This window comes from Calliopsis andreniformis, chromosome 5 (genome assembly GCF_051401765.1).
Source record: "Calliopsis andreniformis isolate RMS-2024a chromosome 5, iyCalAndr_principal, whole genome shotgun sequence".
Taxonomy (NCBI): domain Eukaryota; kingdom Metazoa; phylum Arthropoda; class Insecta; order Hymenoptera; family Andrenidae; genus Calliopsis; species Calliopsis andreniformis.
In genome coordinates, this window is record NC_135066.1 from 2,314,439 (window position 1) to 2,330,830 (window position 16,392).

General features: G+C 31.9%; 4 protein-coding genes across 5 annotated transcripts; 2 read left to right on the forward strand and 2 right to left on the reverse strand.

Annotated features, from left to right (window-relative positions):
- Positions 1 to 11: 11 nt before the first annotated feature.
- LOC143179450 (uncharacterized) lies at positions 12 to 4,334 on the reverse strand. Its single transcript, XM_076378688.1, has 6 exons — positions 3,604 to 4,334; positions 3,331 to 3,529; positions 2,968 to 3,130; positions 2,813 to 2,885; positions 1,980 to 2,737; positions 12 to 1,905 (listed from the first exon to the last, which is right to left on the reverse strand). The coding sequence occupies exons 1-6, from the start codon at positions 4,297 to 4,299 to the stop codon at positions 654 to 656; spliced, it is 3,141 nt and encodes a 1,046-aa protein (XP_076234803.1). The 5' UTR covers positions 4,300 to 4,334; the 3' UTR covers positions 12 to 653.
- A 705-nt stretch (positions 4,335 to 5,039) lies between these two features.
- Positions 5,040 to 7,207, forward strand: LOC143179710 (aldo-keto reductase family 1 member A1). 2 transcript variants are annotated; one of them, XM_076379026.1, is made up of 7 exons: positions 5,040 to 5,184; positions 5,733 to 5,821; positions 5,919 to 6,083; positions 6,143 to 6,346; positions 6,420 to 6,536; positions 6,612 to 7,006; positions 7,072 to 7,207. In XM_076379026.1, the coding sequence occupies exons 1-7, from the start codon at positions 5,055 to 5,057 to the stop codon at positions 7,118 to 7,120; spliced, it is 1,149 nt and encodes a 382-aa protein (XP_076235141.1). In that variant the 5' UTR covers positions 5,040 to 5,054; the 3' UTR covers positions 7,121 to 7,207. The 2 variants fall into 2 exon arrangements, with proteins under 2 accessions (XP_076235141.1, XP_076235142.1); XM_076379027.1 differs by lacking the exon at positions 5,040 to 5,184 and adding an exon at positions 5,397 to 5,495.
- Positions 7,208 to 7,284: 77 nt separating this feature from the next.
- On the reverse strand, positions 7,285 to 10,359 carry LOC143179713 (DNA replication licensing factor Mcm5). The gene is made up of 8 exons (XM_076379029.1): positions 9,920 to 10,359; positions 9,580 to 9,835; positions 9,316 to 9,488; positions 8,873 to 9,207; positions 8,447 to 8,793; positions 7,933 to 8,366; positions 7,587 to 7,858; positions 7,285 to 7,514 (listed from the first exon to the last, which is right to left on the reverse strand). The coding sequence occupies exons 1-8, from the start codon at positions 10,069 to 10,071 to the stop codon at positions 7,285 to 7,287; spliced, it is 2,199 nt and encodes a 732-aa protein (XP_076235144.1). The 5' UTR covers positions 10,072 to 10,359.
- LOC143179708 (uncharacterized) lies at positions 10,231 to 14,848 on the forward strand. Its single transcript, XM_076379023.1, has 3 exons — positions 10,231 to 10,521; positions 11,224 to 13,652; positions 13,731 to 14,848. Exons 2-3 carry the CDS (start codon positions 11,259 to 11,261, stop codon positions 13,944 to 13,946), a joined length of 2,610 nt encoding a protein of 869 aa, XP_076235138.1. The 5' UTR covers positions 10,231 to 10,521; positions 11,224 to 11,258; the 3' UTR covers positions 13,947 to 14,848.
- The last annotated feature ends 1,544 nt before the right edge of the window (positions 14,849 to 16,392 follow it).

The following is a 16,392-nucleotide window of genomic DNA, read 5'->3' on the forward strand; positions in this document are numbered from 1 at the left end:
AATATTTGAACATTGCAAACTTCTGAGATTCTGACCCGATTACACATTTAGAATTTCCAGAAAAATCCTTGATTTGTTTATAAAAAATTCGACAATTACCGATTTATTATTTATGGAAACTACTCGATTTATTAAAAATCTAATAGAGCATTTTTAATAATGGATCTCTGAGTTCCAATGTAGAATTTCGGAATCTCTGTAGCTTCCAGATGTAATCTTAGGTATTCACATATTATCTTAAATAAATATTTATTCTATGAATACTGGGCTTACAAAAAATACAAAAGCTTCTGTTTTAATGGCACAAAGTTAAAAATTCTTCGAGATTTTTCATTTCCTTGCATCAACGTACAAATATCACACCTTTATGTTCTTACCTAACATATAATAGCATTTTTCTTTAGCATATTCTTATAATAATTCATTTGTGAATACTCTGATTATAATACACCTAATTATACAGTTAAAATATAATTAAAAGAGAAATATCCTATCTATGTGACACTAAATTACATTATTCTCATATTTATACTAATTTCATAGTTTGCTAAAATATAAAATGTATTATTGAAACGTATAAAAGTTTAAATGAAGTGTTTGAACACATCTGTACCTATATCTGTAGATTTGCACATTAAATGTAGTTATATAGATTAAGTGTGTCTACTAATGTTTCTTGTTTTCAGAATACTTTTAGGACTCTGATATTTTGGAGTTCCCAATTGACTAACAGCTTTCAAAGGTGTTCTACGGGAATCTATTATGGATTTCCTTACTAATGCTTTAGCACTTTTAGGAGTTTTTACAGTTAGCGGCTTTTTTATGTGTGGAGTTTTACATAATGCATTACTGTCAATATTATACATATTTAATCTTGATTCTTGCAATATTGTGTTAATAGGCACCTTTTTCACTGACGGCGAAATGTTCATAATCGAATTTTCCTTTCGATTATGCGATGCATCGGACACAGTATTAAATTGTTTGTTCGTGGTAACTCGTAATGTGCTAGAATTCTTTACGTCAGCGTCTTGAGAAGTATGATAATATACTTTAGTACTCTGTTGATTTATATTCATAGCTGTGCTTTCTGTTTCTGCAGTAATTTGAGAAGGAACAGCTTTGGAGATTTTAGTGTTCTTATTTTTTATGTTCTTGTTCGATTTCCGAGATGATTCAGTCCTTTTAAAACTTTGCTTTGAGGTATTTGTGAATTGATCGTTATTTGTATTCGACCAGTTGTCTTTCTTATTTGAAACAGCAGTTTGAGTATGTACTTTTGTCGTACATTCATCGAATAATTTAGCTTTGGCTAACACCATCCCTGCATTTTGGGTTCTTAGTTTCGCTATCGATGCACGGCCAGTTTGTATGGCAGGACTATTTGTTTGATTTGTCGATTTAAAGTAGCCTTCAGCGTCTTTCCAGTTTGATTTCTTCCAATCGAATTTGGGAGCGAATGCTGTCATAAACGCATTATTTAAAACTATGTTTTGTTGACTGTTCGCCTTTTTTAACTTTTCTACTTTCTCTTCGGAGAACATTGCCGCGTTTGTTAATTCATTGCCATGAAAAGATGATACTCGTCGGACTGTTGTGTTCATTCGATTCCTTCCAGGTTGAAGAACCTCGCTCCCATTAGAATTTCGGGCATATCTTGTTGTATATGCATTCGAGTTATTAAATTCGCTGCGTAGATTATTCAAGAGAATATTGTTTTTTTCTTCTTCCCAGGAAGAAGTAGATACAGGTCGTAAATAAGAGTCGTCCTTCGTACAATTTGGTAAAAACTCTTTTTCCATGTATGAGTGATAAACACTATTTGATTTTTGATCAGTCTTTAGTTGCGATTGTAAATCGGATCCATGAGAAATATGCCACGAAGCTGTGCGTTTAACACGGTTACTACGAATTAAAAAAGAGACAATTAAAAAACAGGTATTAAATATGTACATTTATACGTATATTTATGATCCTACCTCATGATTCTTTCTTGCGATCTCCTTCTTAAAGTACCTATTTTTCGAGCGCTTGGAGATCTTATGATTTTATGTTCGCCTGATCTTCTAATTTTAAGTTCTTTCCCAAGTTTTCTAGCTAAATAATCTGTTGTTGCTGTACTTTCGATATTAGCTTCTTCTAAAGTTTTTTCATATGCAGTTTGTACTTTTTTTACAGAATGCGGTAATGGACTACCGTTTTCTTCACTATTTACACCTCCGAATTCTTGAGAGAGACGAGATTCGATTGCTGAAACTCTATTTTTAATTTCTTCATATTCACTTTTAGGGATAGTAACATATTCCTCTGTCTCTTCGTTCATAGATGTAACTTTAACGTGTGAATATGTTTCAAAATTATTTAAAGTCATCCTTCTTTTTGTTGGATATAATTGCATTTTATCGAAATTATCTAGAATTTTTAATTCTTCCGAACTAGAACTTAATTGTGCGTGACATTTATTAACATTAGCTTCGTTTTCCTTCATTAACAAGACCTGCTCGTCACTGTCATCCGATAGATTAACATTCGCATCAACGAACATATTATTATACTCCGTATGAAGTTCATTCGATACATCATTGTCTTTTAAAATCAGTTTTAATTGTGATGAACCATCGCTGTATGTTCTATATTTTCTTTCTGAATCACATGTATTAGAAGCAGAACTCCAACGTCGTTCCGTGTACGTATTAAAAGTATTTATATACGATTCTGAATCTTCGTCGGTGCTTTTCTGAGAATTTAAAAAGATCATATAGACATTATGAAGTTATAAAAAATATTCAACAAATTATTTGAATAATCTTACTGGCTTTTTCGGTACAAAACGATCCAGGCTGAGTCTGAGTTTCTTAGATTTATCTGTTTTATCTATAACTCTCCTGAAATATAGATTAAGTAATAAGTATAATTTATATTTAAAGACTATGCAAGGTATAAACACTGAAATTTTTAGGCACACACTTCTTTTTAGTATTTGAAGGATCTGTCCGTTCAACAACTTTTCTCTTCTTTGTAGATTTACAATTTGAATCAGAATTTTCAGGAATTGGCTGATTATCAAATGTGTTACCATCTTCAGGCATTGGACCCTTGCTAACCATCTTCTTCAAACCATTAAACATTCCTAAAGAAATTACTTAAATTTAATTTATGGAGTTAATGAATTGGTAGATTAGTTACATAATGTAAATATAATACATAAAGCTTCTTCAACATGCTGTTAATTTACTCAATAATTGTAATGGGATCATTTCACTAATGTTACATTAACATATGTGAATAGAAAAGAAGAGTTAATTGCTATGAACAGATTCACAGACATACTTAGATTAAGGTTGGAGGCACTTAGGTGTGGCTTACGTGTAAGACTTCCACTGCGGTGCTTCTTTTTTCTAGATTTTGAACGTGAATGATTGTCAGATATATCTAACTCATTATCTGTACTTCCAATTGTTTCTGTTGAAATTGTTTGAGTTATGTGATCTGGTAGAATACCAATACCCTCAGCATTTTCAATTAACGTCTGTAATAACATTACATAGTAGAACAAATAGAACTATTTGTTATGACTATTTGTTAAGTCATTTAATCTATTACCTTAACAATAATTAAATGTAATTCAAGACGCATTTGAACAGCTGTTATAGTTACTTCTTGTAAAGGCATAATATTTGGTCCAACAACCTTTGCTAAATTCTCAATACTCATTTTATTTTGCTTTTCGTATAATGATACTTTTTTTAGAAATTCCATAAAAAATGCCAAGGTATTAAGATGATGTGGAGGTAAAAGTATACATGCTAATAACAGGGCTTCTACACGACAAGTTTTAAGCATGGCACAGTGTAGAAACAAATCATGAAATGGATATGGTATCAGTGGTTCCGGTAAGTCTCTGAAGAAAGTCTTCAAGCAATTAGCTACATCAATTGCATGATGTTTCTCTCCTAAGGTTCCACCATTATCTAAACGAACCATTAAGTCCTTTTGCCTAAGCTGAGAGCCAGCTTTTCTGAATAATCCTTCTTGAGTAATATGTTTCTCCAAGAATGTAGCCGCTTGACTAATAAAAACAGGCACATGAACAATACCACCAGAAGAAAGATTCACAACGTCTAAGGGTTGATAGAGCAAAGGAGTTTTAAAAACTTTCTTAGAAATGTATTTAATCCCTTCAGGCCTTGCTGCCTTGAGCATATTCTTCTTAAACCGGTATTTAATACCATAATTGCGAAGATCACTGACGATCGACTGATACACTGTCTCTTTATGCAAAACATCGTAAATCAACATGTTTCCACTTTATGTATTCGGATCGTTCAGTCATAAATTACAATAAAATATCTTTTTTGTCAACTATAAACATGTATATATTTATATATATAACAATGTAAATACATCTCGTGTTACATCTATCAACATACGTTCGTCTGAAAATATCGTTATAACTGACATACAATACTGCCAACTGCTATAATCAAATCTCATTATGAAATACGTTAAAATTAATCTTTTAATTTATTGTTGATAAAAACTTATGACGTTAACACAAACGTCAGAAGTAATTTATATTGAACAATGTAAAAAGAAAATCTTTACTTTAAACATAGGTGAACAGCTTTTTAATCAAGTTAAAGAGTAATCTCTTTTTATAACTGTATTCATGAGAACACAAATTTGTATAAACATTCGCAATTTTCTTGTAAATAACGAATATTTCTTTGCTCTAATTAAAATTATCATTTTTATTTAGAATGTTTAAAGAAGTTATTGCATATTTTTTCAGACCTTCTTTCAAAATTAAGTACTTGAGATTTTATGTTTATTAGTTGCAAGCATGCTTTCTAGAGAGACAAAATTACTAAGAATAAACTACAGTTTTAGACCATAAATATGATAAGAAATATCGATAAAAATATATCGATAAATAGGTTCGCAAGGGTTTTGTATTTTGTATCGTAACGCGGGAAAGAAAACGTTATATACTTCCTTTTACACTTAGAATTTATAAACAACTACTTCATATTGAAGATTTTAGAGAATTTATAATGTTTTCGAGAAGTATAATTAAATATCAACGACGTTTACTTTACAGTTCAGCAGACCGACAGATAAAACGGCATTTTATCAACTGTTTTTCTGTAACAAACCAACCACGATGCTCGACTCATTTGTTCCGTACGTTTAATACGTTATTGTTATTACTTACAGTTAATTTAATATCTTTCAATTAGATATTTACTTCTTAACTGTCTGCACAATCTTAAGTCTAACGTTAGGATTTAGGTAAGCCACGTGTGAGACGATCGACTACCGGGTAATTTAAATTTTCGTTGACATCGCTGTGCAAGACGATCATTCGACGTATCTCAGTTGTAAAAATACAAGAATTTTGTTATCGTGCAGAATAACTGTTCTTTTAAATTGTCAAAAATCAATATTGTCGTTAAAAGTTGGTACAGATCAATACGCGTCTCTGTTAGATATATGTATGTATCAACCCCTATTTCTCTCCAAACGTGAACTTATGTATGCAGAACAGTACAGGCTGATCTAACTTTAGAAATTGATTTTGTATCTAAATAGCACTACCAGGAAGTACTTAATTCTTGTATAGTTGAGAATAAATATTCTATAGTAATCTTAGAAATAGTTTCATTGATAAGGTGACAGTTATATGTACTGTTATAGATTGTTCAATCAATTTTTATGACTATCTTTTATAGCATCAAGGCAATTGAAGAAAAGAAATATGCATTCAGTAAGATTATTGTCAGGACATGATATGCCTACTGTTGGCTTGGGCACGTGGCAGGTGATTTAATAGTAGAATAGCGTTACGATTAAAATTGTAGTGGAAAAGTTTTAAAAAAAAAAGTTTAATTCAATTTTTCAATTATTAATGCTTGTAGGCTAAACCTGAGGAAATTGAAACTGTTGTGACCACAGCTTTAGATGTTGGTTACAAACATATTGATACAGCATTTAATTATAATAATGAAGAGGCAATTGGAACAGTTTTGAAGAAATGGTTTGCAAAGGGTGGAAAACGTGAAGATCTTTTTATTACTACAAAGGTAATGCTCATTGCAAATTAAAAAAAATATGATTTACGTAAAACTTATTTTGTCTTCAGCTACCTCATTATGGTAATCGACCATCAGATGTGGAAAAGTTTATTAAGTTATCATTAGAAAAGCTCGGTTTAGATTACGTGGACATGTATTTAATTCATATGCCTTTTGCTTTTAAATTGGACAAGGATGTGTATGCTCCAGCAACTCACGAAGATGGAAGCTATATATTGGATACTGACACAGACCCTGTTTCAGTGTGGAAGGTTCAGTATTTACAAATACTATCTAATATTGTATTTGTAAATTAAGAATTATCAGATCTGAAAAATTTCTTAGGAAATGGAGGAGCAAGTAAGAAAAGGTCGTACAAAATCCATAGGTTTAAGCAACTTCAATGAAAAACAAGTACTAGATATATGGGAAAATGCACAAATAAAGCCAAGTAATTTACAAGTTAGTATTCTATATTTAAATGTCATCACATTTCTTAATCTTCATTTTCTAATGCTACTGTTCCTTTGTTGTTAGGTAGAGTTACATGCATATTTACAACAGAATTCACTTCGACAGCTGTGCCAAGCACACAATATTATTGTAACAGCCTACAGTCCTCTGGGCTCACCAGGAGCCAAGACGCACTTTCAAACGAAATACAATGTTACCGTCGAAAAATTTCCAGATCTCTTGGGACATCCAGAAGTACAAAAAATTAGTGAAGAATACAAACGATCTCCAGCACAAATTCTACTGCGATTTTTATTACAATTAGGCGTCGTCGTAATTCCAAAAAGTGCATCTCCAGAACGAATTAAAGCAAACATTGATTTATTTGATTTCACGCTAAAAGAAGAAGAAATGAAACTTTTAAGTGCTTTAGATAAAGGCACCCGCGGAAGAATCTTCAACTTTTTATTCTTTAAAGGGTAAGCGCATTCAAATCGACTAATTTGTCCACAAAAGTGTACAATTTTTTTACGATTTCTTTTAGAGTCGAGAAACACCCACATTACCCGTTTAAAGATGAACTAGAATCATAATTAAAAAATCATCGACGTGTAGTTTATGTTCATTGTATATTTATACATTGAAAATCGATGAAATACAGTACAAAATGGAAACTTACATTAACAAATAAATGCACAATATAAAATAAGAAGTGAATACTATATTAAATTAAAAAAAAAAAAAAAGTCATTACGTTTCAATGAAGTCTGTACAACATTTTACGTTGCATACGATGCTGAAGTTCTCCACGACGTATCATCGTGTGTATTACTTTATAAACAGCGCGTTCTGGATACGCTTGCTTTACAAAGTCTTTGACAATATTTTGTTCCGATACTTGGTTCCCGATAGGAAATCTACGTTTCAATTGTTTCTCGATGCGAGATAACATTTCATGATCTTCGTCTGAGGTAAATCCTTCCGCACCTAATAAATTATTAATCACATAAACATCGTGACAATAAATACATACATATTAGTTACTTGATTCTAGATTACCAGCTAATGATCCGGACATTGCAGCATCTAAAGTAGAAACTTGGAACAATCTGAGTGCTTCATTGACGTGGACTTCATTGGCGAAAGCTTGTAATTGCATTTTAGCTAAAGATTCTGAAATTCTTATGACGGCTTCCAGCTGGCGAACAGTTATGGGAATAGACAATCTTTTCTCTGTATCCTTCTCGTGTTCTCTTGTACTAGCTCGCATCACTACATAACGATTTTTCAGTTTCTCTCCTGCATCCATATTAAGCCTTGGTCCACAACGTCTATGAAAGGTATACAAGTTAATTAAGAGCACAAAACGATACAATATGAAGTGATAAAATGACATAATCCTTACGTTCTGCAGTAATGAATATACTTCTTTAAGACATGTAGAGGTAACTCTCCTTCTGCAGATTGATCTGTAACTTGACCGGCATTGCTGTGAATATTCATCACATGTTTGGCTAGTGTTATATCTTTATTTTGGTCGTGTTCATCTTTGACGATAAAAATCATATCGAAACGCGATAAAATAGTTGGCATAAAATCTATATTTTCTTCTCCCTTTATATCGTCCCAACGGCCGAATATCGAATTTGCTGCTGCTAAGACAGAACACCGGGTATTCAATGTTGTAGTTATTCCTGCTTTCGCAATTGATATCGTTTGTTGTTCCATAGCTTCATGTATCGCAACTCTATCGTCTTCTTTCATTTTATCGAATTCGTCGATGCAGACGACACCACCATCTGCAAGAACCATAGCACCTCCTTCCATGACAAAGTTTCTCTGCAAGGCAAAAAGAAAATCTTTTAAATGAAACTAGTTTGCTTGCATTAACGGAGTTAAGAATGGTACTAATAATTTACCGTTGTTGGATCTCTAAGAACCGATGCTGTTAGACCAGCAGCCGAACTTCCTTTTCCAGAGGTGTAAACTGCAACAGGTGCAACTCTTTCCACAAATTTTAATAATTGCGATTTAGCTGTACCAGGGTCACCCAACATTAGAATATTTATATCTCCTCTTCTGCATAAACCATCGGGCATTCTCTTTCTAGATCCACCGAATAATAGGCACGCTATAGCTTTTTTAATATCCAATGCACCAAAAATGCTTGGGGCTATACTTTTTGCAATTCTTTCATATATATTAGGATCTGCTGCTAAACGTCTGAACAAATCTTCCTCTTCATTTGTAACAGAGGGTTGAGTTCCTAAATACCAAAGTTACATTAGAGAACTGTACACAGGAAATCTTATACTTTTATGTGATCTTGTTACTATTAAACATACCACTGCCTGTATCTTCTCCATCTACAGAAATGCCAATAACTCTTATATATGGAGCTCGAACACCAACCAATGCTTTATCTTTTCCTCCACCTCTGTTACCAGTCCTAGTAACCTTTTTAATGGAATATATTCCCAGAATAAGAACTCTATTGCCTGGTACAACTCTATCACATAGATATCGATCACAGTACAATTGTAAGTGGCGTGGCATTTCACCTTGGGGAATCTGATCTGGAAGTTCTTGTAATTTAAGGACTTGAAAATCAACACAGTGACATTTGTCTGGCATTATGAAAAATGGATCCAATGGACACTTTGGTCGACCTGCTTGTTCTCTATTAAATAGAGCATATAAAAAGAGCATATATGTAGGAATGTTCTTAAATATTTTTAATATATTTATAAGAGATATTAATATAATATATTAGATATAGTAAGCTCACGTTGTGCATTTCCTAGGTAAAACATATCCCTCTAGACCAGGCTTGATGGAGATATTAGTTTGCATGCTTCTACAAGAGCGACATTGTATAGCAATCTTTGTTGCTTTTGCTCTAATTCCAGATGCAGAAATAATGATACCAGGTATTTTAATGAGCTTAGAAACTGCATCAGGCTGAAAAAGCATTCGGATTTAAAAAGTTGTGATATAAAAAGCTGTCTGTGATCTTCTATGAATACAAAAACAATTCGCAGACAAATCTTACTTTCATGCCTCTCAATGAACTTGCATGTGCATCTGAAGACAATAGTACTTGTATATCTTCAATTTTTTCTTCACCTTCAGGTCTTGGAGCAGTAAGCTCATCTGCTAAGTCTTTTGCAGCTTCTTCCAAAATCGGCAAATATTCTGTCGGATGTTTATAAACTTTTTCTGCAAGTGATTCATCGAAAGCTGCCAAATCCTCTAAATTAATTTCCATCCAGTATTGACCAAGGTTGTAATTGCGTTTTAAAGTATCTCTGATGAATTACAGTTACCATAATTATTAAATATTGTACTTTAAAGCAAAATACTCGTAAAAAATCATACTTCATTTTAAGTACCTATATTTGTAATTGAAGTTTCCTTCATGAAACTGTCTAATAAACTCCATAAACTTCTTTTTCGAAAATTGAAGATTAGCTTGAGTTTCATTGGTTTCGCCTACCGAAAAATTATCGGAAAAGAATATTCCTGGATCATCAAATCCTTCCATTGTTACAAATTATTTCTTCACTTTCTCAACTGCATGCACCGTGAACGTTTATCGATGAGATTTTGGCGGGAAATACTTAAACACTGCGTCCGCCATCTTTGTATCGATGCAAGTATTACTTGATGCCTTTTTGAACACATGTACTGTTTGGTCTAATAACTAATGCGAGTTGCTCCTATCTACATAAAATTATGAATAGTTTTTAACCGGTTACTGTTGCGTCGCATGTTGTGTGTATAGCTGTTGTTTTCGTTTACGATGTCTGCTGGTTCGAATGTACTTGGTACATTTTGCGTGCAAAATATTGCACCAGGTGTCTATCAGCAAACGATTTACGACTTCTATGAAAGAAAGTGTGAACTATGTAACTTGTGTTAAATATTAAACGAAGTATCTCAGTGAGAATATTGTGTAAATATTCCATATTTGTGCCTTAACATTTTCACGGAGGTAAAGTGTTATATTTTTGAATAATATTACGTGTATATTTCACGATTCTTTCCAAATTAATCAGTATTTAAGAATTTTTGAAAATTTTTAATGAATGACGTATAAAAAGATTTTTGTTAAATAAAATATTGTAATAGACGTTAATTTATGCTTTACAAATATTTTTCTTTTAATTAAAAATATTGAACTTTTATTTCCTTCTTTAAAATGATCACTTTGATTTTGTGGTTAGATTGTATCGTACGTGTATGGTTGATATGAATGACTATAGCTAACATAAAAGCGCGGGAATTGCTGGTTGTCAATTATTTACGAAAGAAATGACAGAAAAGTGTTCTCTGTACGATTTACGCGAATTATGGGTAGTGTTTTTGTTAATTACATTCATTACAAACACTTTCACGATTAATGAAAGTTTAAACAGTGTGTCTCAAAGTGAAAGTCAGTAATGTTATGACGTGAATTTGTATTAAGTCGTATTTTCGAAACCTGCTTGCGAATTACATTTTACATATTTTCGGTATGACGAAAATCTATTAGTACGTATCTAGTTAATAATTCTGATTTATGATTAGTAATACTATTTACAAATCATAAATTACATATAATATTATTAATTTGTAGAAATAAGTTTTACCATATGTGTGACACTAACCATTTTCATAAAAAAATATAGTCTATTAACTGTAATATATTTTTCAGATTTTTGTATACATTGAAGAACTATTAGAGGGAAAATGGCACGTTATTTAACAAGAAAACATACTTCATCGAATACTCAGGAATCACGGGTCAAAGATAACATGACAACTAAGAAACAATCACCTCAAATTAAACCGATTATTAAGGAGGCAGCAAGAGTAAAAAATGAAGGTAGAATAAGGAGCATAAGGAGTACACGATTAATGACTAGGTCAAAAAATGCTTTGACCAGTCAAAAAATTGATGTTTCCAAGGAATTGGATAAAGATATTTCTCAGGAAGACAAACAAGAGACTTCGGGACACAAGAAGTTAGGAATGGACAATTATAAGAAAAAAACTGCACAGACTAGGAAAGTAATTACACGTAGTAAAGCAAGTAAAGAAGAATTAAAAAGTACTAAACACAAAAACGCTAGCAGCAATGTAAATAAGAGTTTAAGACAAACATCATTACAAGAGTCTTTTACAAAACAAGTAAGAATAGGGTTACGTCGAAAGAAGGAGAATTCTTTAGTAAAAGAATATCTGTCTCCTAAGCATCAGAAGAGTGTAGTAGTAGTAAACAGAGTAAGTATGAGGAAAAGAAAAGTCCCAGTTTATAAATGTGTTTCACCTGAAAATAGCCCAGCAAGTAAAACTGAAATATATGAGTTTAAATTTGATATTAATGACTCTAAAGAAAAATTACCCAAGAAACGTAAAAAAAGAAATATTGTTAAGAAAACAGTTGTACCTAAGAGAAAGAAAAAGATTGTGGAAAATCAGAATATAGAAAAAATTCCTGAAGTTCTTCAAAAAGAACCACCTAATAAAGAAATGGAAAAAATAAAAGAGGAAGAAAAAAGAAATGGAGAGGAAAATCCTTCAGTTAATATTGAAACTAAAATCATTAAAGAAAATAGCCCATCTGAACATTTAAAAAACAGTAATTCAGTAGAAACTGCAGTGGAAAATGAAATAGAAAACAATTTAAAGGAAAAACTGGAAGACAGAGTAGAATCTAATAAGGAAGAATCATTTACACAATCAATGTTAAAAACTTCTGATAATATAAATGAAGAAGAACCTGTTAATAAGATTATTACAAAACCAACAATTGTATCAGTACAAGATTTAAATAATAAAAAAATTAAAATAATGGATAATTCCCAAATATCCAATTCAACAGATTTTAAGTCATCAGAATCAACAATGGCCTTAAATAATAAGCTTAATATTCAGCATAAAAATGTAGTCAATAATTCATTATTTGAAAAATCTTTATCGCCCATTGCAAAAGCATCAGAAAATGTCAATTTGAGTAGTCCATGGAGAACACCTCGATTACTTACATTTTCTCAAGTAAGAAACGTATTTCAAAGTACTCCACAAAGAAAAGAATATGAAGTTTTTGGTAGAAGACTTACACGTCCTACATTTAACGATTCTAAAAGCTATGGAAATATCACGAAACCAAGAGATGTTTCGCAAAAGAATGATGAAAATGTAAGCATAGAAGGACATGCAAATACGAGTATTTTTAAGAAAAAAAATCCTGCGAGTTCAAGAAAATTCGGCACAGAAATTACGAATTTAGAACATTCCGTGCAATCCAATTTAATGGATGATAAAGAGAATTTGTCACCAAATATTCAGTCTAATATTATTCATTCAAAAATGAGTAATACTTCTAGATTTGATAATACTGAAAATAAAGAAAATTCTATGTTAAGTTGTGAAAGTCCAAAAAGAGTTTCCAAAAAGGAGCTAAAAAGTGTGAAAGTCAGTACTCCACAAAATAGTCCTTTGAAAAGTATAACAAATATAAGAAGCAATGAAGAAAAAGAGAATTTCGATCCTCAACCTGGACCATCAGGATTGCAAACTAATAAAGTTTTTAATGAGAATAGAGTTTTAAGACAATCAAACTTAAATAGTTTCTTAAATATAATGGAAATGCCACAAAGTACTACAATCAAAACACCTCATGGAATTTTTGATGATGCCCATTCAACACCAGTCAATAGAAAACCAGTAATGAAACTTACTGAGTCTAATGTAGAATTACAAAATGCATTTGGTTTTGATGATGATTCCAATCAGAACATATCTCCTATTGAACATGAAGTTATAAACGATAAGGATAAGACTGATGAAGTTATATTGCAAAAGGCTAGTGTAAAGCCTTTTGCAAGAATATCACTTGGTGAATTAAAAAATAACTTATTACCTAACAAACCAGTTGAAAATATAAAAACTGATGCAAATATACAATATGAGAAGACAGAAGTAAAAAAATCACCTATAAAAGTAAAGCAAAAACCACAAATTGACATTGCTAACTTTTCTGATACGTTTGATGTTCTATCTGAAATGGGTGAAAGTGCAGTAGAAAGTGTATCCAATGTTCCTCTGTTTGCTGATCTCGAACCATCCCATTTTACACAGGTATTCATTTATTTTATGTTAAATTTTAACAATTGTTAAAATAGCTCTTCTACAAGTGTACAAATGTACATGTTTTAGCCCCCAAAACGTTCATATAAACGTAAACGTGCTGTGAAGTTCAACGGTTTGGAAGATACTAGCGATGAAGAAAGAGAAGAAATATTTGAACACGAAAAAAAGCGGAAAAGAGGTGATAAAATGAAAAAAGATCAGGAAAAAAGGTTATTGGAGTGGGTTCAGGATATTAATAGAACCTTTGATGAAATAGATAAGTATGAACTAGTAGTTGAATGAATAATTATGGCTAATGTGAGAAAGAATATCAATGTTATTTTTATGTGAGCATGAAAAATTGAAGCATTGCTCTTTTAAATTTTATACTGGTGGCCTGATATATTTAGCTATAAGTGTTTCATATAGAAATATATTTTTTAAACAACAGTATATAAATAAGAAGAAATATATTTAATTTGTTTTACGTGCATAAGAAAAGAAGTAGCTTTACACTGTATAATTACATATATTCCAAAATATTTTATCTTTGTAATTTATTGTAGATTTAAAACATCAGTATAATAATAACTTTTATTATGAGATTCTTTACACAATCCTTAAATTACGAGGATACTTTCGGGATCTAAAGCGTCATTATTAACGATGTAATTAGATATATATTACTGTAAAATAAAATTTTATTAATGAAATATTGATAAATCTATATTGTCTCGGAACCTGAAGTGGACATGTTCATGGATTGATTCGAAATACTGTACGCGCATACCGACACACTAAATTAGTATCTGAATGTATTTTTATTTCTGTCCTATAGATAGCGTCACAATCCACATTTGTACATTTTACAAAAATGTCAAAAAACAGAATCTATCGACAGTTTCAGAACTTCCCACTTTACGAAAGGAATTCGTATAGAAATAAACTTTCCTCAGCAATGTAAAATAATTTACAAACTGGTATTATATTTTTTTACACAACTAGTTAATGTGGATACGTATTATGGTATAATACGTGCACTAACACATGACAATTACTGAACTCATGCACGTAAGTATATATGTGCAAGTTGCGTGTTCACAAGCATAAACTACATGCACAAGTTTGTGCATATATAACATGTAGGTGTAAGAGCATAAATGCCAACTATTGAACCTGATTTCCATTATCTGCTGTTACCTTGATACAACTTTTTAAACGTATCTCCAGGGGAAGCTGCAGTGTGTTAAGTGCAATTCCAAAATGATTTCACAATAATTACGTAGTTGCATAGAAAAAGGTTATACAAAGGTTATAAAATTTCGTATTTGAGTAGTATTCTCTTAATTTAAGTATCTCTCGAATAACTTATCATGGAAATTGAAGATTTCAAAACCATATCTATCAATATATATATATTTTAATGTTACTAATACTAATTAAATATAAATACACTTTGTTATAGAACATATATCACTTGTTAATTATATAGTCGATTTTTTAATGCCTCTGTTCACATTGCCTAATTGTAATTCATTATCATCGTTTACCTAACTGGTTGTTGACCTTATGTATACCTGTTACAACTTAACGCGCTATACGCGGTCATATTACATAAGGGAGAAACATTTCCCTCGAAGATTGACGTCTCTGAAAAGATGAAATCAACCAATTCCACGGAATAATTTTCGTGGTACATATAAAGTATTTTTTACCCTCGAAAGGTAGAAAGGCGTGCACATGCAAACACATAAAGCAGATTAGAATGTGTCACGTAAAACCCAAATTGAACAGGTGTCGAGGCATTATTTTATTTCTATTTCTGCCTAATTTTACAGCCCAATGCCAACTAGGTAGTCTCAAACACGTAATTCCTAATAAAGAAACAGAATTGCGAGCACATTTAAGGATGACCTTGTCAAATCAAAAGACTCACGGTTGCATCTCACGTATTATAATCGTAATTATGTAAGTTCTAGTTAAGTTACGAAGTACAGAAAGACAAGCCAGTGGTGAAGGAGGGTAGGGAAGGGGGTAATTTCGTTTAGCTCTGTGACACACGATTCTCTGCGATCTCTGGCTTTTACGATAGTATGCCTTTACGCTGAAAGAGCCGGACGGAAAGTAGGTTTGTGACTTATACAAAGATAACGCGTGGAAGAGGCGCATTTACGTATACCCGAGCACTCTGGAAGAAGCGCTACGACGCAGATCGCGTCGTGTAAGATATGTAAGTCAATATGTCCTACATTTTGCTACTTCGTTTTGTTTAGTAGCATCGTTCGCGAGTATGCATCGGGACATTTACAGAAATTTGCATCTCAAGGTTCTTTCGACTGAATGGTCGCGGAGCATTGATGGGATTCGATTATTTCATTAAAGAGAAACGAGAGTAGAACTTGTGTATCGTTCTCTCGATTATTAATACATTTTTTATTTCAAAACTGGGAAAAGATTGGCATTTATATTTGAACCTAAATAGGTGCTTGGGAAATTGAAAAATTTTTCAAATACTGGATTCGATATTTTGAAGAAAGGAATAAAGACCAAAAATCGAAAATTGGAATACTGCTGCTAAAAAAATATTAAAGCCCTGCCTTACGTATCAGTAGGAAAAAGATAACAAAAAGTAACAAATTCGGTACTTATTTCCTTCTCAGACTATTTTATCGACCTTTTGGGATGTTTCCTTATTGAAACTACCGATTCGATTATGACTAAATTCCATTTTGTTTTATCTAGTAAAGAA